At 42.9% G+C, this 26,016-nt stretch overlaps 1 protein-coding gene across 1 annotated transcript in view; it reads left to right on the plus strand.

The window, feature by feature from the left end:
- The window catches only part of LOC124776747 (tropomyosin-1, isoforms 33/34-like), a 128,637-nt gene that overhangs the window by 11,729 nt on the left and 90,892 nt on the right, over positions 1-26,016 (plus strand). Inside the window, exon 2 of the mRNA XM_047251875.1 lies at positions 2,082-2,330. Coding sequence (XP_047107831.1) covers positions 2,082-2,330 — 249 coding nt within the window. The remainder of the gene's footprint in view (positions 1-2,081; positions 2,331-26,016) is intronic.

Genomic DNA, 26,016 nt, shown 5'->3' on the forward strand with positions numbered 1-26,016 from the left:
GAAACGTAGTCATATAAAAGGACTTTCTTTCGCACAGTATGCTAAAGGTATTCGAAATCGGAAGATGCAGGGACTGGCCTCGCTTTATATGGGACACAGGCTTAACTGGCGATGACTGTCGCGGCGCAGAGCGCATAATTTGGCCTTCTTATAATGCGACCAAACCATATGAGTGCCTGGTGATAGGAGTAGAACTGTACGCAGTGTAATAGGGGTGAAGCTATTCAGCTACTCAGAAACCGGTAACGAAGACATAACAACAAGCTGTGACTATCGGTATTACGTGGAGCATTAAAATAAATGCTGTTTGTAAACATTGAACTACATAAATTATTAATAAAAGCTACTAAAAGTTATATACAAAGTAATACAGAAAGAATCGTTTCACATTTGTAGCTTCTCATGTAGTTCTGATGCGTGAACAGAGTCCTGTTCAGCACAGCTCACTGCATTCGCTGTTCGGCAGCGTTTAGTTTAACTGTAGCAAGGTAACATAAATTTCTGGAACACTCTGTGTGGGTTCGAGCGAGAGATATATCTTAGTTTCTAATTCCTGACGCAGTCAAACTGCTATTAACGGCATCGCGAAGTCAATCGGTTTCGAGCTATTGAGCCTGCTGCGTTTGTTCTGCAGTTATCTTACAAACTACTTTCCTGATGTGGTCATTTCCCACAGCAATTTCAGACACCTTGTTCTTGCTGTAGTGTAATATTTACTTACGTTTCATACTTGTCCAGACTTTTATACGAGTACTCTGGGCATACTGAGTGGATTTTTCAATACTAATAGCTTTGTTTTTAATTATGCTTCTCGATTCGAAACAGTACACACCATAGTTTTTACATGAACAAAATTTTACTTACAATTACTTCTGCGTCCTACCAAAATCAGCGGTTCCTCCTATTTTGTTGAAGGTTAAGTGTTGCTCTTCCACTGCACTTACGAAATACCGACACGCATTCACATTGGTACTTTTTGAATTCGTAATTTTCATACTTCGTCTTTGGTGCGTCATGTGAAACTCTTCACTTCAGTTGATTATTTTGACATAAGAGCATTGGTTAGCAACATTAATTGGAACAGTCTGAGTTAAAGTGAAGAAACTTCATTTTTGGCAGCTTCTCAACAGAAATTACAACTGTATTGTAAAAACTTGTTAAGTGTCGTTACACAGTTCAACAGAGTTATTAGTTACGTTTTCTTCCTCCATCCCTCACAAGTACACTACATTTGTTTTCAGAGTTACGGTGTGTAAAGTCAAAATTAGGTTCGTTTTATGATACGCATTCATTCACTATGTGTCATTTTATTTTAAATGTTTTCTAAATCAGGATCGAAACTTGTGTTTGAGGTTTAATAATTTGGTTAATGGCAGAATTCTAAAAAAGAAGCAGAATGGAATCCGTATACTTGTCATTTCTTTTACTTAATCACATGTTAATCGGTAGAATTTAAAGACTACGAGCCTGCGTTAATGATCGAAGAACATTGTGCTCGATAATGACGTGAAGACCGAAATCTAGATTGTACACAGGAAATACAGGGTTGCAATCCAATGGCGATGTATTCTTTCAAAAAGTTCTGTATGAGTGCTACTCAGCACCATCGAAAAATTGCTATTCACTATACACATAAATTTACGAAAAAATTTTTCTAGTGTTCTAACACTGATACTAAAAAGCTGGTATACAAATTTATCTGAGGGCAAAGAATAACTCGCTATATTTTGAAAATGGTATGTAAAGTAACATTTGAGAAAATGTTCCTAATGTGTTAGTAAGTACTCTAGAAGTATCCAGCAAGGTCCTGATCAAGTTATTTGTAAAACAGATTGAATAATCGAGGTTATGGCCAATAACATAATGACAACACACAGAAAATTTGGTTCATTTGTCTCTGAAGCAGTAAACGTTACATTATCTTGTATGTACCTGAATATTTTCTCACAGTCTGCCTTAATGTAAAAGACGAAACGCTCCTGGAACATAACTTAGTATATCAAAATGCAGCAGGTCAAAGGGTTTGGGGGAATGAAGCTTTAGGAACTGTTGGTGTGTAGCGGCTGCCCTCTGTTGGCCAGTGTCGACGGCGCCTTCGCCGCCCGCGCCGCTGCTGCCGCCTCCGGCGTGGCTGGTGGTGGTGGTGGTGGCGGCCGTGCTGCTGCTGTGCGCCGCCGCCGGCGTCGCCGTGGCCAGAGCCCGCGGCTGCCGGCTGCGGGGGCGGCGCCGCGGCGCCCAGGGCGACAGCACCGGCAGCAGCTCCCCAAGCGGCAAGACCCCGCCCCCCATCCAGGAGGACAACCCCGACGTCGTGCCGCCCCGCAAAGACGGTGAGTCCAGGACAGGTCTAGGCCAGCTCCTCCTATTGGTACGCGGCACCACAGTGCTTTCTTTCTCACAGTATGCATGGACACTACGAAACTAGTCAAGGCCAAAATTCTTTATTAGTCTAGCTAGTAACTACGAAGGTGTTTCACTCTCAGGGCATTTCTGATCTCTCTACCAGAAGATTTTCACTAGCATCTAAAAATTATATGTAATGAAGAAAGAACAACTGTTTTCGGAAAAAGAGGTACATTTCAGTCATAAGAAATGTGACGTAGTGGTATGGTTGGTTGGTTGATTTGAGGGAGAAAGGAACCAAACTACAGGGTCATCAGTCCCTTGTTCCAGACTCAAACAAGGCTCAGGATAAAACAACTTCCAAAGTACGTTTGGGGAAGTAAAAGGAGGAAAAGGAATATAGAACCACACCTAAAACGAAAACGAATGGTACGAACAAAAAACGGGGAAAACATATATCGTAAGGAAAAGTAGAAGATTGTATTAAAACCATAGAGCAGATGGTCTGGGCTTGCTGATCACAAGAATATCTCTGCAACACATTAAAATGTACACCCCAAAAAGACAAGGCGAGATGAACACATGAATGGGAAAGACAAACACCAAGACAAACAATTCCAAAGAAAATGTGGCAGAGATTTAAAATGGATGGAGGGTGGAGGCCTCAGAGAGAAGGCCAAACACCCACCTCTAGATAGTACCCCCTCACGGATAATTTGTCGTTGAGGCATTGTCGCCCAACATCGAAGGCAGGGTGCTGGGAAGGTTAAAAGTTCGCCGCAGAGTGGCTCAAACTGGGCAGTCAAGCAAGATGAACTCGACAGTCAGAAGTGAGCCACAGCGACACTGAGGTGGGTCTTTGCGATGGAGAAGGTAACCATGTGTTAGCCAAGTGTGGCCAATGCCGAGCTGGAAAAGAACAACAGATTCCCAGCGAGTGGCTCGCATGGGTGACTGCCACACATTCGTCGTCTCCTTAACAGCACGGAGTTTATTTGGTGAACTCACAGTGAGCCATTCAGTATCCCAGATAGCGAAAACTTTGCGGCGGAAGACTGCTTGGAAATTGGTCTCAGGTAGGCCAACCTCCAGAGATGGTTAACTGGTGGCCTGTTTAGCCACATGGTCAGCAAGTTCATTGCCCGGTATCTCGACATGGCCTGGGGTCCAAATGAAAGTCACTGAGCGTCCACTGATGCAGAGGGCATAAAGAGACTCCTGGCTTAATAGTATCAAAGGATGCCTAGGGAAGCACTGGTCGAGAGCTTGTAGGCTGCTTAAGGAGTCACTGCAAATGACGAAGGACTCACCAGAGGAGGAGTGGATGTGATCAGGGGCGCGATAGATGGCAACCAATTCTGTAGTGAAAATGCTGGAGCCACCCAGCAAGGAGCGTTTTTCAGTATAGCCAACTTGGGCGTAAACGTAGTCAACAAGACTGTCGACTAGTGATCCATCTGTATAGATTATTTCTGAGCCCTCAAACTGGCCAAAAAGAGATATGAAATATGAAATGCTGATTGAGGGCCTCGCGTAAAAGTGAGCCTTTGAGGCCTTGCAATAGGTCCAGCCGAAACTGTGGCCGAGGTATGGGCAATGGAGGTGAACGGAAATGTGCTGCCTGAAGGAAAGGTGGTGTGGGGGAAGTGCCGAGTTCATGAAGAAGTGGCCAGATACGGACGGCGAATGGAAGCCCAGTTCGAGCCCACTTCTGCGGGAGATGGACCACCATGTTGGGGAAAAGGACAGAGCCCTGCACGACCCCATTCTCTTGAGTATGGGAGGCAATGACGAGAACTCTGAAAGTGTAGTGTGACAAAAAGTGCTGTATAAAAATCGGGAGTGGGCCCCAAAGGCCCCACTCATGCGGAGTAGCGAGCAAATGGTGTCGCCAAGTGGTATAGTAGGCCTTAGTGATATCGAAAAAGACGGCAATAAGGTTTGTCGCCGAGAAAAGGCGGATTGAATGACAGACTCCAGGTACACCAAGTAGTCGATGGTGGAGCGTCCTTGGCGAAAAGTGCCCTGGGGCAAGCCAGAAGGTCCTGAGACTCAATACGCCAACACAAGCGCTGGCTCACCTTGCATTCAAGCAGCTTGCACAGAACGTTGACGAGGCCGATGGGACGATAGCTGTCAACATCTAGTGCGTTTTTCCCGGGCGTTAGGGCTGGAATGATTACACTTTCCTGCCATTGCGATGGTAATTCGCCATCGCTCCAAATGCGGTAGAAGACAGCAAGGAGGTAGTTGGGAATCTGCTGACAGATGTCTTAGCATTTGCGAATGGATGCGATCTGGGCGAGGGGACATGTCCAGTCGGCAAGGGCACTGAGAAATTCCAACTCACTGAAGGGAGCATTATAAGGCTCAGGGTGGCGTGGATCAAAAGAGAGGTGTTGTCACTCTACCCTCTGTTTGACGATAAGAAAGGTGGGGTGGTAATTCTCCAACACAGAGATGCGGGCATAATGCCCAGCGAGATGCTCTGCAATTACGTCCATTTTTGGAAATTGCAGGCACACCTGCTGGGATCTGATAGCCGTAAAGTTGGTAGAGCTTGGTTCAAACCTAGGAGGAGGTTCACGTGCCAATGATGGAGACATAGCGTTCCCAACACTCCTGCTTCCTTCGTCTGATGATAAGGCGAACCTGCGCGTGGAGCCGTTTGAAGGCAATAAGTTTCTCCAGGGAGGGGTGGCGCTTACAACGTTAGAGGACCTGCCTACGATCTCTAACGGCCGCAGTGATTTCCGGCGACCACCAAGGCATTGGTATCCACCAGGGGCAACTAGAGGCATGAGGGATTAATGATTCGGCTGTGGCAACAAAGACATTAGTGACTACATGTATCACTTCATCGATGCAGTGGATGCATGCAATGGATACTCAATGTTAGTGGCGGATGTGAAAGTGTTCCAATTAGCCTTGGGAAGGACCCACCTGGGCAAATGTCGAGCCGGCCAGTGTGGCCGAGCGGTTCTAGGCGCTTCAGTCTGGAACTGCGCGACCACTACTGTCACAGGTTCGAATCCTGCCTCGGGCATGGATGTGTGTGATGTCCTTAGGTTAATTAGGTTTAAGTCATTCTAAGTTCAAGGGGACTGATGACCTCAGATGTTAAGTCTTATAGTGCTCACAGCCATTTGAGCCAAGTGTCGAGACAAGGGATGCTGCAGTAGGGACAGGAAGAGTGGAAAGTGGTCACTACCACACAAGTCGCCATGTGCTCTCCATTGGATAGATGGGAGAAGACCAGGACTGCAAACCGAGAGATCAATGGCCGAATATGTGCCATGTGCCACACTGAAATGTATGGGGGCTCCTGTATTTAGGAGGCAAGGGTGGGGGGGGGGTGAGTTAGAAGGTCCTTAACATCTTTGTCACGGCCATTAACTTTGGCTCCACCCGACAAAGGGTTAAGGGCTTTAAAATCACCCGGAAGGAGGAAAGGTGGGGGGAGTTGCGAAATGAGTGCAGCAAAGCATGGGGTGGTGCTTTACCATTTGGAGGGAGGTAGATGTTACAGCTGGTAGTCTCCCGCGTTGTCCTCGCCCTGACAGCCACATCTTCTAAAGGTGTTTGATGAGGACGGGTTCACTACAGACAGAGGTAAGGACGAAAATACATACTCCAGCTGACAGTCTGTCACAGGCACGACTGTTTTTGTAGTACCCCCAGTAGCCACAAAGGGTGGGAGTCCGCCCTGCGGGAAACCAGGTCTCCTGAAGGACAATGCAAAAAGCGGGTTTACTGCTTAAAAGTTGATATAACTCAGCCAGGTGGGAGAAAAGACCGCCGCAGTTCCACTGTAGTATGACACTTTCCGTCGTCTGGGGTATCATGGAGTGACCAAACAGCAAATTATGCCTCAGAATCACCTGTAGCCACTGGTTGAGTGTTCGCGTCCAGTACCATGGCATCCAAGGCGTCAGTGAGAGCTAGATCCTCAGGGGATGCCAGAATCTCCAACTCGTCCTCGGACACAGAGCCATGGGTGAGTGCTAGTGTAGGGGGCACTGGAGGCTTTCCCCTCTCGCCACTCATTAGGGCTTTGGTCCGAGGGCAAAGTAGAAGCCTTGGGAGAAACAGCAGAAGCCTTGGGAGAAACAGCAGGGTGATGGGTGGCCCTGAGAGCAACCTTAGCAGATGGGTGTAACGGCGTCATCGATGGAAACGCCATCTTGGCCGGACGGAGTGGCCGTGCGGTTATAGGCGCTACAGTGTGGAACCGAGCGACCGCTACGGTAGCAGGTTCGAATCCTGCCTCGGGCATGGATGTGTGTGATGTCCTTAGGTTAGTTAGGTTTAATTAGTTCTAAGTTCTAGGCGACTGATGACCTCAGACGTTAAGTCGCATAGTGCTCAGAGCCATTTGAACCGTTTGAACGCCTTCGTGGCGGCAGCATAAGAAGGTAGCATATCTAAGTTTAGCCTCACGGTAAGATAGCCTATCGAGGGTCTTGTATTCCATAATTTTGCGCTCCATTTGGAGTACTGGGCAGTCCGGTGAGCAGAGGGAGTGAAGCTGTCTACAGTTCACACAGGTGGAAGGCGGCGCACATGGAGTACTCGGATGCAGCAAGCGTCTACAGTCTCTACATTTTGCGCTGGAAGGTCACCGGAAGGACATGTTCTCGTATTTCCAACACTTGAAGCACCGCATAGGATTTTACGTTACATCGGTACACCATCACTTTGACCTTTCAGGTAATGAATTACCCTCAAAGGCCAAGATGAAGGCAGTGGTGGCAACCCAATTGCCTTTGGGGCCTCTGTAAACGCGCCAGACGAAAGGGATACCCCGCCGTCATAAACTGGCACGTAGCTCGTCATTGGACTGTAACAGGAGGTCGCGATGAAAAATAATTCCCTGGATCATATTGACGCTTTGGTGGGAAGTGACTGAAACAGGATTATCACCCAGCTTGTCACTGGTGAGAAACGCCTGGGACTGGGTTGAGGTTACCTTCTGAATCAAAATCGATCCATTGCGCATTTTGGACAGCTCTTCACCTCACCAAACATATCTTCTAGGTGCTCAACAAAAAACAGAAACTTTGTTTCAAGAAAGGAGTATCCATCAGTTCTGCTGCAAACTAAGTAACGTGGTGAATAGGGATCCTGTCGCTCTGAAGCCCTACGTTCCTCCCAAGGTGTTGCTATGGAGGAGAACAACTTAGTGTCATACCTGTCAGCGTTGTAATGAACTTCTACTTTCTTAGAGACTGCTGTGGCCATTCGGTTCCCAACAAAAGATGAGTTAGGCCGCTTCACTGCACGTCATCCACCCTTATGCCACCCACTCCGATCAGTGGCTCTCCCCATGGAGAGCCAAAACAAAGACCACCTGACAAGGCTGTTGCAGGGAGTCCTGATGCCCCAGGAAAACGGGCATCTACTTATCGGCATAAGTGGGGAGTTTACAGCTCAGGAATCAGCAATGCAATCGCTTTGTTGTCAGGGGGCTACCACCAAATGGGTACATGACGGCCCCACCACAACGAACTGGCTACCGTGCTCGATATGGGGGGCAGAGGAATCCAACAGTGTCATTGGGAGCGAAAGAGGACAGGAGACAACGGAAGCAGGTGACAAACCCCGGAAAATGTCCTCGCCCAAATAGTTGAATAGTGGGGAGGCAAAACCATGACAAGAGACTCAGGAGATCGAATGTAAGGGCACTATAGATAACTTGTGCATCACGTAAGACGTCCTTCGTTATATGGTACGCACTTCCGTGGAATTTGGAAAGTGGCAGGTCAAACCGTAGCAGGTCAAACCGTACCTGAACATATACGGCCGAAATATGTGAGACTCCTTTTAGTCGCTTTTTACGACAGGCAGGAATACCTCGGGCCTATTCTAAGCAGCGAACCTGCAGGGGTGAGGGGGCACAAGTATTTACAACATATGTAATTAAAGATGTTCAGGAACTGAAACGGCACATTATAAAATAATACCATAAAAATAGCTTCAACAGCGAGCAATAGAGGATATGAAATGAGGTCGCTGTCGCCAATGGAGGACATCACTCATGCAGATACCTAAATAGTTCGCAGTATTTGCATATCGATTACATTTTATTCTGTTTACACAGATAACCGGTTTGTAGCCATCTTCACATCGACAAGAGGAAAATAATAATAAAGGTAGTTCGCATTTTGTTAAACGTGTACGTCAAGGTATTACGTTCTAATAGAAAAGTAATGTAGTGACAAAGATGAGGACTTATCGTTGATCGATTTAACTAACGATATACGCCATAAATAAATTACGGCACACAAGTACAGATCTTGGCGGTGGTGGATGGGACAATGTCGTTTTAAAAGCAGATATCTTGTGAAAGTAGTTAACGTGATGAAGTTTAGTCAAAAGCGAGGTTCATGCAGCGTTAAATCACGTTAGTAAAGAGACGTAAAAAATGTTGTTAGCTTATGAACCAAAAGGGGTGTGACATAACTGCATATAAAAATAAACTAATATCTCACAGCTAGTATCTGTAAAATGCGCCTGAAAGTATAAAGAGTAAGAACTAAAATTAATGCAGACGAAACATATATATTATGAGTAAGTGCTTCTTGCAAGAGAAGTCAGCAGTTGTCGGATTGTTCAACAAGTCCATCATCACACAGTAGGGCAGTTGTGCAGGCCGTCATCAGTTTTCTGTGTGCTCCGAACCATCGGATCGGTGGGATCCGTGCATTCCTTCGTCGCTGGTAAAGTGTTTATAGAATGATGTCGGAGGCTTGTGATGGGAACTGTAGTCGGGTATCATCAGCGTGTACACTCTTATAGCAAATCATCCCAACAGTTGAAGTGTCGACAGTATGACGAAATTCACGTTGTTGGTTAAGTATACCCTGGTCATTGGCTTTCAGATTAACACAGATCCCCACTGCATTAAGTAGGGCCCCTCTATATTCATAATGTAACATATTTGAAATAGACTGGATACTGCTCATACCTTCACCATACGCGGTGATGATTCACCAAGGGCAATTTGGTTACTATGTTCGTACAAATGTTCTTCTGTCTCGTGACACAATTTCTGCCTGCTTCACTGAAACATACTTTGTCACAGCTACCACACATCCGTTTATACACATCTGATCATGAGTATTTATCATTTGAAGTGCAGTTATTTCGAAGCTTGTGTATGACTTAAAACCCTCTATGACTGTGTTCACGAAGAAACTGGGATACCTTCTTCAAATTGTCTTCTCTTTGTTGTTATTCCTATTGGCATCATGTTGTTGTACTTGTGTGGCTTCAATCCGCACCTGTCCACCCAGAACATTGATTCCCAAGCAGTGGTCCGCGGACCACCAGTCGTCCGCAAGAGCTAAACTATTGTAAGCGAAATAGCTAATCACATCGAGGAGCAACTTGTTTCAGGAGCTAAAAAATAGCCAAACTTAGCATTGTAGTGTGATAAATTGACTGACATCTCTAATTGTTGACCGTTACTCGTGTTTGTCGAATTTTTAGACGACTACAACGCAATCACAGAAGAATTACTGACTTCACGAGAACTGAAAATGAGATCAAAATGTATAGACGGAACTGTGCACTGAAATGAACTCTGACCATAAGACTTCTCTTTCACAGAGACGTTCGTTCGTTATCGATAGGTACCATGCTGAGAAGATTATACGAACTCAGAGCAGAGGCTGCATTGCCTAGAGCAGTTTTCTGGTCTGACTTCTGACTTGCATTTGACTTACCTTGTGGATATTTTCACTCACTTGAGTAAGTGGAACATGAAGTTGCAAGCTTCCGGAAACATGCATTTGGAAGGTGTAGCAATATTTGTGTTTAAACATAAATGCCGGAAAAAACAGTTATACTGCTTTCGTGACATTAAAAGCATCCGTTAATAAAATATATGTCGGGATTAGGGCAATATACCAGAAAACATCAAGAGTCACCTGCAGTTATTGTCTGATAAATTCAATCATTATTTTCCAGAATGTAACAAAACAGACGCTACAGGAGACCGGAAACTAATTTGCAAATCTTTTAGTATTAATGTTGGAGAAGTTCCAAAATTAATCCAGGACGAGCGCATTGAATTCTCAAATGATATAGTCTGATTCTATTCAGCTGTTTTGGAGTAAAAACTTAATTATACACACTGAAATTCGACAATTGATCTTTTATGCTTTGCTCTACAATTTTCGTTTGCGTGCAGGGTCTTTGCTGCTTTGCTGGTATCTAGAGGCAAATCTATGAATATATTGAAAGTAAATGATGATATGCGTTCGAGAAATAATATTGACACAAGGATTACCGAAATTGTGCTTAAGACGTAGATTCAAAAATCACACTGATGGAAACCGAATGTCTACAAAAAATGTTGTGCAGCACCTATGCAACGTAGCGCGACTCCGATGTGGGTATACAAGCAACGAGATATAGGCAAGTCGTTAGTGTGGTACTCTTTTCTTTCCGAAGTGAGCGCGGTAAATTTAGAAACATGAACTATGGTGACGCTATTACCAAATGCGTTCAAACACGTCCAACGTGCTGTTATCTTTTTCTATGCTGCATGCTGCCCAAGGACAAACGCCGGAGACCGAAGAACGTGTGTGGGGCAGCATGTCTGTCGAAGACCACCGTCGTGGACAAGACTTGCTGCTGCTTCATGACAACGGACGTCCCCACATCGCGAATCTCGTCACGCAGAAATTACGCCAGCTCAAGTATGAGATATTCGAGCACGCGCCCTACAATCCTGATCTCTCCCCATGCGATTATAGCGCCTCCTTTCCCTTAAAACGGCCTTGGAGGATCGACGACTCCTGTCGGACGACGATGTGTGGTAGGCAGTTACGGACTTCATCACACTGCAGGGCACGATGTTTTTCCAGACTGGGGCCGCGCTGGGATGACTGCCTTAGTGCTCACAGCGATTTTGCCCGATTGGCATACTGCTTATGTACTGTACGGCCTTCGAACGGAAACTGTTTGATCGCCCCTTACAGTTTCTAGTTCAACGAACATGTTAGGAGTTTTGATTAAAGTTTATATTTAGACAGACGCAGCTCATTTTCCTAGAACGTAGCTGTCCCTGCTAAAAGCCAGGAAACAAAAGTCGTCACTGATCAGACAAAATTGGGAACCACTTACCTTGCCTAAGATTTTACGTGGTTTCCCGAAATGGTTTAATTTTAAAGCTGGGAATGTTCCTTTGAAAAGGAGCGGGTAATATCCTTCCCCAATTCGAGCTAGTTCTTCCTCTCTAATCTCTTCACCGACAGCGCGGTAAGCCCTAAACGTCCTTTTTGTTTCTACCTAGGTCTACCCTTACGTGTATATAATAAAAATGATGATGTCGAGTGCCTGTAATACGTTCAAGTATTTGCAGATTTTAGTAGCAGTGGCAGCATAATGAGCGAAGCTTTCCAAGATTATAACGGACTAAGGAGAGCGTTAACTGGCGATGGCCGCTCAACGAGGGTGACACCGGATAGCTGGGCGATTTTCCCAGCGGCAGCCGTGAGAACGAATGGCCGGCATCTATCAGCCCCGCGAGGCAACCGCGACCGTATTTCAGGAGGTCCGGCGGGCGCTTCCAGCAGACACTGACAAACTCACCAGCTTACTGCTCAGCTGTCTTCATTAACAGAGCAACCCGTGCCCGACTCTTCTCGAGCACACACTGGTCCCACTGCAGGCCGAACACATGAGGTGTCTTCACGTGTCTGGCAAATGCCGCAGACACTTTGGAGTACTGACTCCAGAGGACAAACGATGGCGGAGCATTTGTTCAAACGACCTGGCATTCCACACCAGAAAACACTGTACATTATATACGATTCCTTTGTGAACTGAAGTTCCTTTTGCTGCTTGTGCCTGATGGCCAGCGTGTCAGTCAGTAACTGATTGCCAGTATCGATTTCTCGTTAAGTGTATACTGTCGTAGGACTTCGTCACATTCGTGCGTTTATTTCGACCAAGTGACGTGCCCACGTAGCGACGAGAACAGCACAATGACGCATTTTATTACAGCGGAAATAAAATAGATAACTAATTATACACTTCTTCAGTGTGCAATATTGTCCTCTCAAGAATGAATACAAAAGAATACTTCCTTGGCAGCTACATAAATCATGCTTATTTAGGCAATGTGTAAGGAATTGTTATCTCTCGGCAAATTGACATGAAAATGAAAACACGTTGCTTGCAGTGAAATGAACGACTGGAAGTACGCTTAAAGCCTAGGACATAGTAGACCTCAGTTGTTTTTATTTCTTATCTTCCTTGTTTTTACGTACTGCATAAGTACAAAATTGGTCAACTATGTACCAGTTGGCTATAATTAAAGTGCAGCTACTCTCAGAAGTCCAGTGTTGGCTGCAATTATAATAAACCAACGAAATCTGGTAGATATGCTAATGCGTTATTGCGTAACTCATTTAAGTTGGAGAAAACATTAGTTCCATTTGCGGCCACAAAGTACAAATCTGTCGCTGTATGTAGTTTGTATGATTGTATGACATCCACGCTGTAGGTGGACAAGCCATAACACGAGTGAAAAGTATGCTATCGAGGCGAGGGACTGAGCGCTATTGGTGAAAATGTTATGTGTGAACGGCAACAACTAGATTGCTGCATTGAGAGAGGATCGCCGACTGAGGAGAGGCTCAGTACCATCAGATAGTTGAAGGAAGATGGCAATGAAATTTTAAAACACTGGTAAGCTTGGTGTGGCACCTAGAAGAGGAAGGTGACCTCCTCCGGTGGAAGCTATCGACGAAGTTCCTGTTGTTGTAACTGAACATGCGGCAGGTGCCCCGAGAGGTGCTATAGTTCAATTCTTTTATCTTGGCGGCTCGCGCATGCCCGCCCAGACGCGGGAGATTGCTGCGTTGCCAGTTGCACACGACGAACGCGCCAATAGAAGCAGCGCCATAGTACAGCATAGTTCGCAAGCTTATGTTTAGGGGGGAGCGCGCAGTTCATGAAGTAAACCCACCACGGCCGCATTAACCCTTTCGCTGCTACAAAGACGTGCTCCCTGCATTCCGCGCTGTGCGCGATTTTGTCACTGCACTGCTCGCCTGTGCAGACACATCGTGTTCCTACTGCTTTGACATTCTTATCATTCGATTCCACAAAAATTATTTGGCCCAAAAATTAGATTTTTACACATCTTCTTGACTGATACCTTCCCCCATAAATGACAATTTTGTTTCGATGTTCAACGCAGTTATTATGCAGCATTAAATATAGTAAACCATTGCACGAAATTTTGAAGAGTTTGCAGAGGTAAAAGTCCATAGAGTATACTTTCCGTATGGTCGATTTTAGTTGCCACAATGTTGAGAATGAAATGTGGACAAGATACCTAAATTTCATATAAAATTTACTGTATAACGATATCTCATTTAGTTTAAGTACCACATAGGTGTCGTATGTAATATTGAGAAATATTCCGTCTTTCGCGACTGTAATAAAAGTTTTATTTACACCGGACGCGTTGAACATAGAAACAAAATTAAGTCATTTATGGGGGGAAGGTATCAGTCAAGAAAACGTGTAAAAATCAAATTTTTGGGCCAAATAGTTTTTGTGAAACCGAATGATAAGCGTGTCAAAGCAGTGGGAACACGATGTGTCTGCACAGGCGAGCAGTGCAGTGATGACAAAATCGCCCACAGCGCGGAATGCGGGGAGCACGTGTCTATAGCAGCGAAAGGGTTAATGAAGAGACAAAGCACTAGAAATTTCAAAAAACTGCATTGAAACGAATATAATTCGTGAAGTAAGGCACTTCGATATTGTTTTTAAATAATTAAAATGTTAAGCACCACACAATGTTTGAACTCATAACCTTTCACACAGAAGCCAGACACCCTAACCGGTTTTTTTTGTTTTTGTTTTTGTTTTTTTTTTCCTTAACCGTTAAGCTATCGCGGCTCGTCTGCGGAGTATGCCATGAGGACTATAACACGTCACGCAAAATACTGACGAACACTGTTGGTATAACTATGAATTACTCATGCTGTATAAAAGAAAGTCTGCTATCAAGACATTGCTTTTGTTCTATTACTTTATTTATGACTGAACGTTTCTAAAACTGGAAGACACTCGTCCATGCTCTGCACTGCAGTTGAGATCTGGCAACGTCGTTCTCTGTTCATTGGCTGACTGTGTTTTGTGACGTCAGATGCGCAGAACGAACCTAAACTCGGCCGCCAACATACATGACGCGCACTTTAGTGCTCGTGCAATGTCACCATAATTGTCCATCCCATGGTTAACGGTACAGAACGTTTTGTGATCTATTTCTCACTGGTACCGGTACACGATACAGAAGGTCACACTACTGAAATCTCATGATCCAAAGCAACGTTCTGAATTTGCCCTTTAGCTTCTGGCACGAATCTTCGTTGGTAACATGTGGCCGCGCAGTACTCTTTGGAGTAACGAGGGGCGTTTTACGCTACAGGGTGCAGTTAATACACAGAACTTCTGAAGTTGAGGTACTGTTAAACGGCGTGTTGTGCACGAAGGGGCACTGCTCTCGACCTACGTGACTGTGTGATGTGGATTCACAACCACTGTTATTCTCGGTCGGTTCTTCTTTGAAGATAATATGGCCAGAGAGCTTGTCAGATTTACCGTTATGCCTGCACATTGACGGAACCTTGTGCAGCGTATGATTCCTGCCTTTTAAGTGCGCAATCTGTCTGTATATCACTGTTTCAAGCAAGTTGGAACAACACCTGATATCGCTCGCCCAGTGAGAGATCTGCGGAATTCAACCATGTACGAAAATGGTATCTCCAGGAGATTTCCAGATGCATGGGCTGCAAGATTACCTGATGTTAAGGATGTGACTTTTGGCTATGTGGATATGTAAAAGAACATGTTTATCTTGGACACGTTGTGTCTTTACATGACCTGAAGGCCAGTATACAGGAACACATTGCTGCGAGCAACTGTTGATCGTCCGCAGCTCCTGGTCGTGCGGTAGCGTTCTCGCTTCCCACGCCCGGTTTCCCGGGATCGATTCCCGGCGGGGTCAGGGATTTTCTCTGCCTCGTGATGACTGGGTGTTGTGTGCTGTCCTTAGGTTAGTTAGGTTTAAGTAGTTCTAAGTTCTAGGGGACTGATGACCATAGATGTTAAGCCCCATAGTGCTCAGAGCCATTTGAACCATTTGAACTGTTGATCACTTCGTTTTACCTTTCCACTCAGTATTGTTGTTCAAGTTGAGGAGGCTATAATCTCTCAGGCTTTATTCCCCAGCATCCATTAATAGATAAATCAATAAATTTATCCGTCGGGGTAAAAAATCACCCTACTTTATTACTTAAGTAATTTTTTTTTTTACAGAATAAATGATACTTCCTTTTGCAGTCACAGAAAATATTTTCTGAGAAAATATTAAGAACTCCAGAGGAAATAATAAGAGAAGAGGCTGAAAACATATTAGAGCGAGTCAGACGAAGATGTGAGTGAACCTGAAGACGGTCATATTACAGACAACAAGGAGGATGACGAATTCGAAGCAACGCCATTTGAGGTTCATTCCTCAGATGAAGGTGATCGCCACGTAAGGAAAATTTTATATGGCAGAAATGGGTATTGTTGCAACACACACCTTCCCGTCGAGAGTGCAAGTAAAGAATGCGAGTACCTGGTGCTCTGGGCGAGGCACCAAACGAAACGACTCCCCTGCAATTATTTGAACTATTGTTTACTGAATACATGGTTCGACTAATAGTTATATACACAAACCAAAAAATTGCTAATTCAAGGGCAGAATTCACATAGCAGCATTGGTATACTGGAGATACAAACCAAAAGGAAATAAAAGCATTATTTGGTATTCTTTTTATGAGTGGAGCTCTAAAAAAGCGCATGTCAGTTATACTGATCCGTGGTCTATAGTATACGGGTCTCAAATTGTCCGAGGAGTTATGCCGAAAAACCGATTCGACTTTTTGATCAATAATCTAAGATTTGATGACCAACATACTACACTGCAAAGAAGAACGGCAGAAAAGTTCATTTCATTCCGTGATTTAGGGTGTATGTTTGTACAGCACAGTCGAGAACTGTACGCTCCCTCAGCTCTCCTAACTATTGACGAGTAACTCCTTAGCTTCCGAGGCAGTTGCCTATTCAAAATGTATCTGTCAAGCAAGCCGGACAAATATGGGCTAAAGATAATGTAGTTATTTGACGCGAAGACGTATTACTTTTATGAAGACATCCCATATTTGGGAAAAGAAACTGGGGATAAATGAATTTCAATTCCTGCATTGTATGTGATGAAATTATGTGAACCTATATATGGAACCAACCAGAACATTGCGATGTACAACACGTTTATGTCTTGTGAAGTATTCTACAAACTGATCGACAAAAAGTTGACAGTGCTGGGCACCTTACGGAATAACAAACCAGAAATTCCAGAATCCCTGCTTTAGACCAAGAATAGGCCAGTTTCTTAATCAGTATTCATTTGCAGGAGAGAAAAAATGTTAGAGTCGTACGTTTCCAAGAAAAAGAAAAACCTTATTCTTTGGTCAACGATGCATGAGATAGGTGAAATAGATGCGAAGGAAAGAAATCGAACATCTTGTATAATGGGTATGGCGACACAAACAGCCAAAGCAATTTTCTCAAGTCATTGGCTTTTGTGCTGGTTGAAGCAGAAATAAAAGACGGAGAAAAAAGTTACCCAAAGAGCTTCGCATAACGATGGAACTAATTTTGACACATTTTAGGAGCGATATTCCAAGATAAGCAGCACACCAAAAACGTCTATATATATGTAAACGTTTCCATAACAGTTTTATTTGAAAATGTATGATATATTCAAAATGTCACCAAATTTTGAAATTAATTTACAAAATTTGTATTTCCTTTTACACGAGAAACTATTTTTTCGTAGTAGTTACCTTTATATTTTTTACCAATTTATATATTACTTGTGATATTACGCCAAAGAATTCCTTCAGTGACTCTTATGTTTCACTGTGTTTTGCAATGTTATAACGAAAAAGTTAATTGAATGCAATAGATAAGAACAATCTCATATTTCGATATATGACAACCATGATACAATAAAGTTTTTGACATTTTTGACGTTTCTAGTCGGCAGTCACAGCTTTTACAAATAATATGGTTGTTATGTTGCCTCTTGCGATTGTTTTAAATATAATTTAAAGCAAACACGTTTCGCTGTATTTAACATCATCTGCAGTGTTTAGGTTTTTTGGTTCCTAACGTTATTCCCATGTGATCTCTCAAACACAGGCGTCCGTCCTCCAACACACTGCCCAGTATTAGCTACACTATTTTCTCGTTTACATGTTTTGGTTCATTATTTTTAAAGAAAACATGTCAAGAGCCTAAGAGGCTTAACTCGTTCCCAACCTATAATGCATAAAAAACGTATTGGTACCTGTTGGCAACCCAGGGAACGGGGCACGTATCATTAGTGTGCACTGGGCTACACTGAGTAGTTCTGAAACCCATTCTTATGTTTTCGTTGCTGTGGATGAGTACTGGAATGAAGGGAAGGGTGAAGTTGAAACCCACCCCATTCTCATGGCCTACTCCTCTTGTTAACGCCAAGAGCTCCGGAGAGCTTATCGCCCCCACGTACGAATCACAACCACAGGGAAGTATCACATGCTCTAATTCCATGAGTTGTAATAGCGAAATTGACGATTTAATAGAGAATATTCTCCATTTATGAGGACCTTATCATTAGCCTCTCCACCTCTCCCTGTGAAATACATTGTACCACGGTATGATGTCCATTATAAAGATCGCACGTTGATGTATGTTCCCTAAAACAGACAGCTAATCTAAGAAACAGTCTCAGGAGTCACTCAGTCGGTGAACAGTACCACACGTCGCCAGTTAGGTGAATAGCACCAAAATATCGAGAAGCTATAGGGAATGCATTTCGCTCTTTCTCTGCGTCTCTGACGTTCCTCGTGGGACTGATGATGGCTCGCTACTGTGCTCTAATGCTGGACAATCGAGCACTGCAGATAGTAATCCACAATATACAGGGTATTCATAAAGAAATATAATCTGATATCTTAAACCAAGCTTCAAAATTCTGAGATCTACGGTACGGATTCTAACAGTCCAATACGAAATCTTTTCGATTGATGTCATAGACAGAGAAAATTAAACACAACTGTGGCACCAGGAAATGTGGTTGGCGAGTGGAGAACTTGGTTGTTTATAACTAAGGATGGTTGGGCTAAGACAAATGACTTTTTTAATTTTTCCCAATCCAAACTTCATTAACAAGTCTTGCTATCTGACACCAATTAGTAACATTTCATGTTACCGCAGCTGAGAGAATCTGGCCATCTCGACAAGTGCAGTGTCAGCTGCTCAGATTACAGGACCTACGGAAAGCATTAACTCTGAAACAGATCTGTATAACTAAGGTGATCTCACTTCAAATAACACCTCTGGCTGAGAGCTCTTAGAATTTACCAAGTAAATGCATCTTATCGAGCGACATTCTAGACTTGAACAAAATGCACTGAATAGTCATTTAATAATCCATATTCGGGACAAAATAGTTACACACGTAACCGACACCCACAAAAAATAATTACGCACATAACCCATACTTACACGTACCCGGTCGATACAAAAATTCACTTTACACTGGCATACGGTAGCGGGCGCTCTCTAAGCTATAGTGAAGCTACTTAAACTAGAGAACTCACTGTTAACTACAAACTTCACTCTAAGAACTAGGATCGGCCTTAGGCATTTGCAAAACAGTGCAACCGCACAGGGCCCCGCACTCCTAGGTGCCCCGTGCAAAAAATCAGAATGTAGTTTGGAAACTGTCACCCGTAATTTTGTTATTACAGGAGAACTGAAGAAATAAAGTAAGGTGTTTTTGAAATCACTTTTAATGTAATGTAATTCAATTATATGCCCGCTGTGACACGACTGTGGCCACTGGAGCACTTCTCGGAAAATTATGCCTGCTTCGGAGTCGAGGGAGCCAGGGACTATTATACTGATGCGCAATAGTAATATCTATTTCAACACATGACTGTTGCTCATGCGTAAATTATGACGTACGTGATGTATTGTTTCTCAGCGGATCTCCGCGCCCTTTCTACTCACTGTTACGACTAACAGTCAAGCACTACATTCTTCCGTCAGCAAGCGTTTCTCACAAAATGATTCATTGTCTGTCTACACCTACGGTATTTTTTCAGTTCACGCCGTTTCACGTGTTGTGTGTCTACTCTGTGAGAAGATAGTGTTCTTGCCTGTCCAGTGAAGTTTAAGGCGCCAACGGGGAAGTGTTTCCTGATAGGGACATGTTTAGGAAATACGATTCAGGTGCTCAAGAGATCAAGGAAAAGCAACATGAACAGTTCTTGAACTCATGAAAAGGCACTTTCGAAATGTTTCTTCGACCAACAGCTTCAGACACTGAGACTAAAGTGTGCATAAAGAATGACGGCATTAACTGTAGCATCTCATCATGTGGTGCTTTAGATGCAACTGGACATGAAACAATGGAATGCAGACTTCCCAAATTCGGACCCAGGCACTTGACCTAATACGTTAACATCCTTTCTTATAAACGAAATTGTACAGAAATGCCCTACTGAAATTGTAAATTTTGAGTATCCGTTAAATAAAAAAAAAAAAGAAGAAAATTTTCACCTCATTTTTACGTAAGAACCTTACCAAACGGAGAAAAAAAGTTTTTTTTGTTTTATTATAAACGTTTTGGATATCCTTCAAAAAAGCTGTCAATTGATTGACTCTGTGATTGTGTTCATTTAGGAAATCGGCTTTAAGAGCGTGAGCAATCATTCAACCTCACAAACTGTGCAAAAAAGGTTATAATGTGAGATGTTTGAAAAAAAATATGGTATTAACCAAATAGATCTTTAACTATTGAAAAAAGAAGGAATGTTGGCGTCAGATTCTAAAAAGAATTATCGTCACTATCAGCTACCTAGCTCAACATAATATGACCTTAAGCGGAACCAGCGCCATAATGGTAATTTTCTTGGTTTGATCGACATGATAGCGAATTTTTACCCTGTTTTGCAGGAACCTTTGAGACAGGTGGAAACTCAGGAAATTCATAACCATTATCTTGAGAAAAACATTTATAATGAACTCATAAACTTGCTTGCCAATATTGTAAAAGAAAGTAAATATTTTGGCCATATTCGATTGTACTCCTGATGCCAGCCACAATCAATAAATGACATCGATTGATAGGTTTGTAAATTTATCGGTAGACGCAGTGACTGTAGAAGAATACTTCCTCGACTTTCTGAATGTCACTTCAACACCAAGAGAAAGTTTAACTCAAACATGTTTGTCGAAATTAGATCAACTAGGACTCGATATTCATGACTTCAGATGCCAGAGTTATGATAAGGGCGCAAATGTGAAAGATTATGGAAGTTTTGTTCAAACCAGAATCCTAAAGTCCAATACAAGAGCATTTTATATGCCATGTGCCTGATACAGTCTTAATTAGATGCTGGAAAATCTACAGAAAAAGCACAGTTTTGGTATAATTCAAAGAATATTCATTGTTTTCAGTGCATCAAATCAAAGATGAGAAATCTTATTGAACAGGGTATCAACTTCAAATGGGAAAGGAAGGTGGAGAGTGTCAAAGATATCAGGTACCAGGAAACGCCGGAGATTCATCCTTGATGTGACCAACAGCACTGTTGAATCGAAAACAAAGAGCGAAGTAAACTCGCTTGCTGTGAACTAATTAGAAAGCTTCGAGTTTATTATATGCGTTGTCATATGGTATGACCTCCTTTTTGCCATTAACGCAGCCAGTAAGACACTTCAAGCAGAAAAGGTGGAAGTGAAAGTAGCAACTACATCCTTCGAATGACTGTCTGGTGAACATTATTGAGAAAGTCCACGAAGAAGGTTTTGTTAATGCACAAATAACAGCGAAAGAGGTAGCTGAAAGTCTACAGACTGAAACAAAATTTCGAGGAAAGAGAATTGGTAAGAAGGGGAAGCAATTTGATTATGAAGATGACGACATGCTTTGCATAGCTCAATCTACAGAGGGGAAATACATCGATTTTTTCTACCCTGTCGTTGACGTAGTGTTAAAAAGTTTTAAAGAAAGGTTTGGCAAATATTTCGAAATATTCACCTTTTTTTTCTCCAGGAAGTTTAAAATATATACAGGGCGAAGAACTGAAAAAATGTATGTAAAACATTGAGAGAGAACTAAGTGTATACATAAATGGTAAATGTTTGAAAAACATTGTTGCATCAAACCTTTTGACAGTAATTAAAGTGTTCGGAGAAATTGTGCCCGAGGATGTGAATACTCTTATGTCGATATCGAAATACTTTAATAACACTGGAAACTCATATCCCAACATTTATATTGCATACAGAATTGTGCTAACCGTGAGAATGATTGTCGCGTCCCATTAAAGGAACTTTTCCTTTTCAAGTTTACGGTTTATCAACAATTATTTCAGAAGCAGCCTCTCGCAAGAACGCCTGTCTTCTCTTGCCATGCTGTCAATGGAACATGACGTGGTTTGAAAGTTTATTTTTGAAGCTGTTATGGACGAATTTGCTCGTCAAAAAGCAAGAGAAAGATGTTTTACGTGAAGTGTATAGAAGTAGAAAAACCCTTAGTGCTTTTAACCTACAACTCATTTAATTTCTTGTAAATATAGATCACAGCAAATGAGGAAAACATTTAAGTGCATATACCGAATTTCATTAAACTGGAAAATTGCCATAACGAAGTTATTTGTTATTATTAACATTTTAGTAATTGCCACACCCATTAAGATTCCTTCTCCGACTAATTATATTCGTATCACAACTTTAGGCCTGCTTAGTAAGTCTTTTGATACCTTATTAGTATATGAGTGACGAAATTTAGAATTTTTATGAACGTGACGAAGGTGTATAACCAGTGTTGGAGGAGTGGTGGGAGGGGAGAGGGGAGAATGCAGAAGAGCCCCACGCTACTTTTGCAAATGGCCTCGCGCCAGCTACGCCAGCTCTACTTAGAACCATGTAAGTAGAAATTTATCATAACATTCTCAACTATCTTTTGGTAACTCTGTTACGGTTATCGACATGAACCGGGTCTTAGCCCCTTTATAACTAAATAGAGATTAACCTCATTAAAACTAACAGCGTGTCACAAGCGTAAGGCGGTATCCTTCGTACTCTCTAAGCTAATTTACCACTAAAAAGACTGCTGTGAGAGCTCAAGAAAGCCACTGAGGACCGCGGGAAATCTCGACAACGCACAAACGTCCGTTGCCCTTAGACCTAACGCAAGAGAATAAGTCAGAATACGCGCTCATGCATACAATAAACAGAACGAACCGGAGTGCGAAAGATTCACCTACACAAACAACATGGACGACGTTTCTTTGAACCAGCCAACACACCAAGACAAAATGGAAGTCAGACTGATCAACGCACGGCGAAGACTTAAATATATAGCCGTGTGTCCCTCACACAGTTAATAGTACACGCCACGAAAATACTGAAGAAAAACACAGGCAAGGGCAAAGAGACAACGTAACTAAATGAACACAAGTTAGTCGAATAACAGGCAATCAACAAGATAGTTTAATATAACACAGCCAGCCAAATTGATTCCTGACACGGCTATCGGTATTCACCTCTGCGATACCAAGCCATGTGACAGCTGAGGGAACATTTCAACAACCCTTCCTCTCCTACGACTGGAGAATACTGCATTTTATGTAACTCCGTGTATATTACGGTACACATTTTTAACTCAGTCACAGCAAGATTTAAATCAGATTCCCGAAATTAAATCTCAAAATACGGCTGACAGTACCAAGCGCTTTAGAAGGGTCATTTGTCAGTGCATTTTATCGCTGTGGCATGCCGATTGGTCTACACTTACTGAAAACAAGCTTCGGACCTTGAAACCTCTCCCCACGGCTTGGACGACCTCTTCACGCCCTTCTCGGCGGGAGGAGGTTGTTTTGGCCCGGTTACGGATTCGACACTGCCGGTTCAGCCACCGCCATCTGCTCACGGCTGCACCGGCGCCGTTCTGCCCATGTGGGCCATTGCTGACGGTACGCCACATTTTAACGTCCTGTCCGAATTTTAATACACTGCGCATTGATCTTGGCCTGCCATGTTCTCTGGACGAAATTTTAGCGGATGACCCAGGAGCAGCTGCTCGCGTTCTTCGTTTTATCCACTTGACAAACCAGTCTAAGGACATTTGATTATGTTGTTTTCTTTTCATCCATTGCCTGTTAATGTGCCTTTTATATTGTTGTCCATTTTAGTTGCTGTTTTAGCACTGTGCCTCGCAGTGCGTTCATAATTTAGTCTGGGCGCTAATGACCACTGTAGTTGTGCGCCATAAAACCACAAAAAAAGTACCAAGCGCCGCCAAATAAGCTGTCGAGGGCTAAACTTGCAGAAGTACGCACGAAAGTAAATATCCCCTTATACACCGCATATCACTGCGGAAATCTCACTAAGAGATCCGTAACCTATTTCCCTACACTTTATACGTAAACCTAGCCAGAACAGGCACGCTCACTAGTGCATACCAAACCGACAAATATTTATGGTTAATCCAGCACAGGTTTCGCACTAACCAAAAGTTATTGCGGAGACACGCACGATAGACGATAAATCTATTTCCAGATGCGTTATAAATGATTGACTAGGGACACAAAGACACACTAAACTCATCGCAAAGCCGTACAAGCGTCAGCTTGTCAATACCTACAACAAGAAACAGCTTACTACAGTTGGTAGGCTATAACACTCTAGTCGATGCTCAATCGATCCCTCATATACTAAACAAACGATCGAACAACTGAGGAAACTCCTCCTAGCAGTTCCGTTACTGTATTCGAGTGCTGATGACAGCGTCATGGAACCTGTAGCAACAATCTCTACATAAATTATGTGACTGCATGCCTCAGCGATACAATGAGAACGACCGCCAGAGCTCACAATGCCCGCTGTCACGAGACTGAAACCCAAGATTCTGCCCGCTGCACCATTGAAATCGCGATAACAGCCGTCGGAGAGCGTCACTTTGGAAACAGCGTCATACACGGGAGGTGGCGGGATTTTAAAATCATCAGAGGACAGGACCGCACGGCAGAACAACGCATGACCACTACAATCGTGCTACATACTTAGAATTTACATAAATTTCTGTCTAAGGAATTCGCACCATATCTCACGCTGCAACAGCCGTAGACCATACAGTTCTAAGATTTAATATGTCACAATGACGATCATAGTGTCCATGCTGTTGTTGTCTCAGGAACTTCCAGACATCCATGTTCATGGAAATTAAGACAAGTTGGGGCTAACATTAGTATCGAAACAGGGGCAGCCACATATAAAGTAATTATACATAACTAATTGACCATTCATACAGTATATCACAGGTGTTGAAATACCAGTTAGTAGAACTTTGAAAATATAAACCTGAGTTAAAAGACGGATAGTCTGCAAAAGCTGTATTTATTGAAGTCGATTAAAGACTCACAAAATCGGTTTTGCAAATTTTAAGTTCCATCTTCTGGTGTGTATAATGTTATATCATAGGGCATACGGAACTGTTACAGAATGCTGCAGAGTAACAGTTGGCGTAACTAGGTAAAGTTCTCAGACGTTTTCAACTGGTAAAAACATTCATCAGCGTTGGATGTCCAATCTGTGTTAAAATCACAGTGAACTTTCATCGCTTTGCAGATTAGAATATATTCCACCGGACCTATACCAAGCAACGGACGGTCTCCTCTTAGAAAACATTTACGAGGGGTATCGTGCATTGCTTGACATGCCACTGGAACGTATTTTAATCTTTCAAGTGAGGAAAATTCATCGTGATTCTAATGCAGACTGGACATTCATCACTGGTAATGGTTTTTACTACTGGAAGAAGTTTGAGAATTTTGCTCTGAAGTATTCTGTAATAGCTCCTTACGATACAGCGTTATGTTCACGGGAAGACGCATCTTAAAAGCTACGATATCGGTTGTGCAAGTCTCTACTCGACTTAAATAAATACAGTTATTGTGGTCTATTTAACATATCACTCAACCTTATATTTTAAAAGGTTTAACACCCATATGTAGCCACCTGTGACATATTGTACGAGTGGTTAATCGGTTGTTGCTAGTATTACAAGGCCAGACCAGTTAGGCATCCAGACTATTGCTCCTGCAGCTACCGAAAAGGCTTCTGTCCGTCTTCTGAAACGACAGGTTAGTCTTTCCTCTCCAGGGCTTTCCGTCAGGTCCAGTGGCATCTGCGATACGGTTGTCAGTATCGTTGACGTAGGTAAGACCCATTCTCCATAGGAAGTCTAGTTTATTTTATTTATTTATCGTATCCAAGACATCACCATTTTACAAAAAAAAATTATATTACAATGCAAGAGAAGCAGTTATAATACAATAATACATGGTTATAAGGTAAATTAACTACAATAATATAGAAAAGTATGTAACATACAATGATAAGCGCTAAGGACGCGAAACAGAGCGATTTTCATATCCCACGTGAAGCCCAATTCACTGCAGCTTGAATAGCCTTGTCATTTGCTTCAAATAGGTCTTGAGTCGAACACGGGTTGTTTAGTTTCCTGCAGACCAGTAG

The sequence above is a fragment of the Schistocerca piceifrons genome, chromosome 1 (genome assembly GCF_021461385.2).
Source record: "Schistocerca piceifrons isolate TAMUIC-IGC-003096 chromosome 1, iqSchPice1.1, whole genome shotgun sequence".
In the NCBI taxonomy this organism is placed as follows: domain Eukaryota; kingdom Metazoa; phylum Arthropoda; class Insecta; order Orthoptera; family Acrididae; genus Schistocerca; species Schistocerca piceifrons.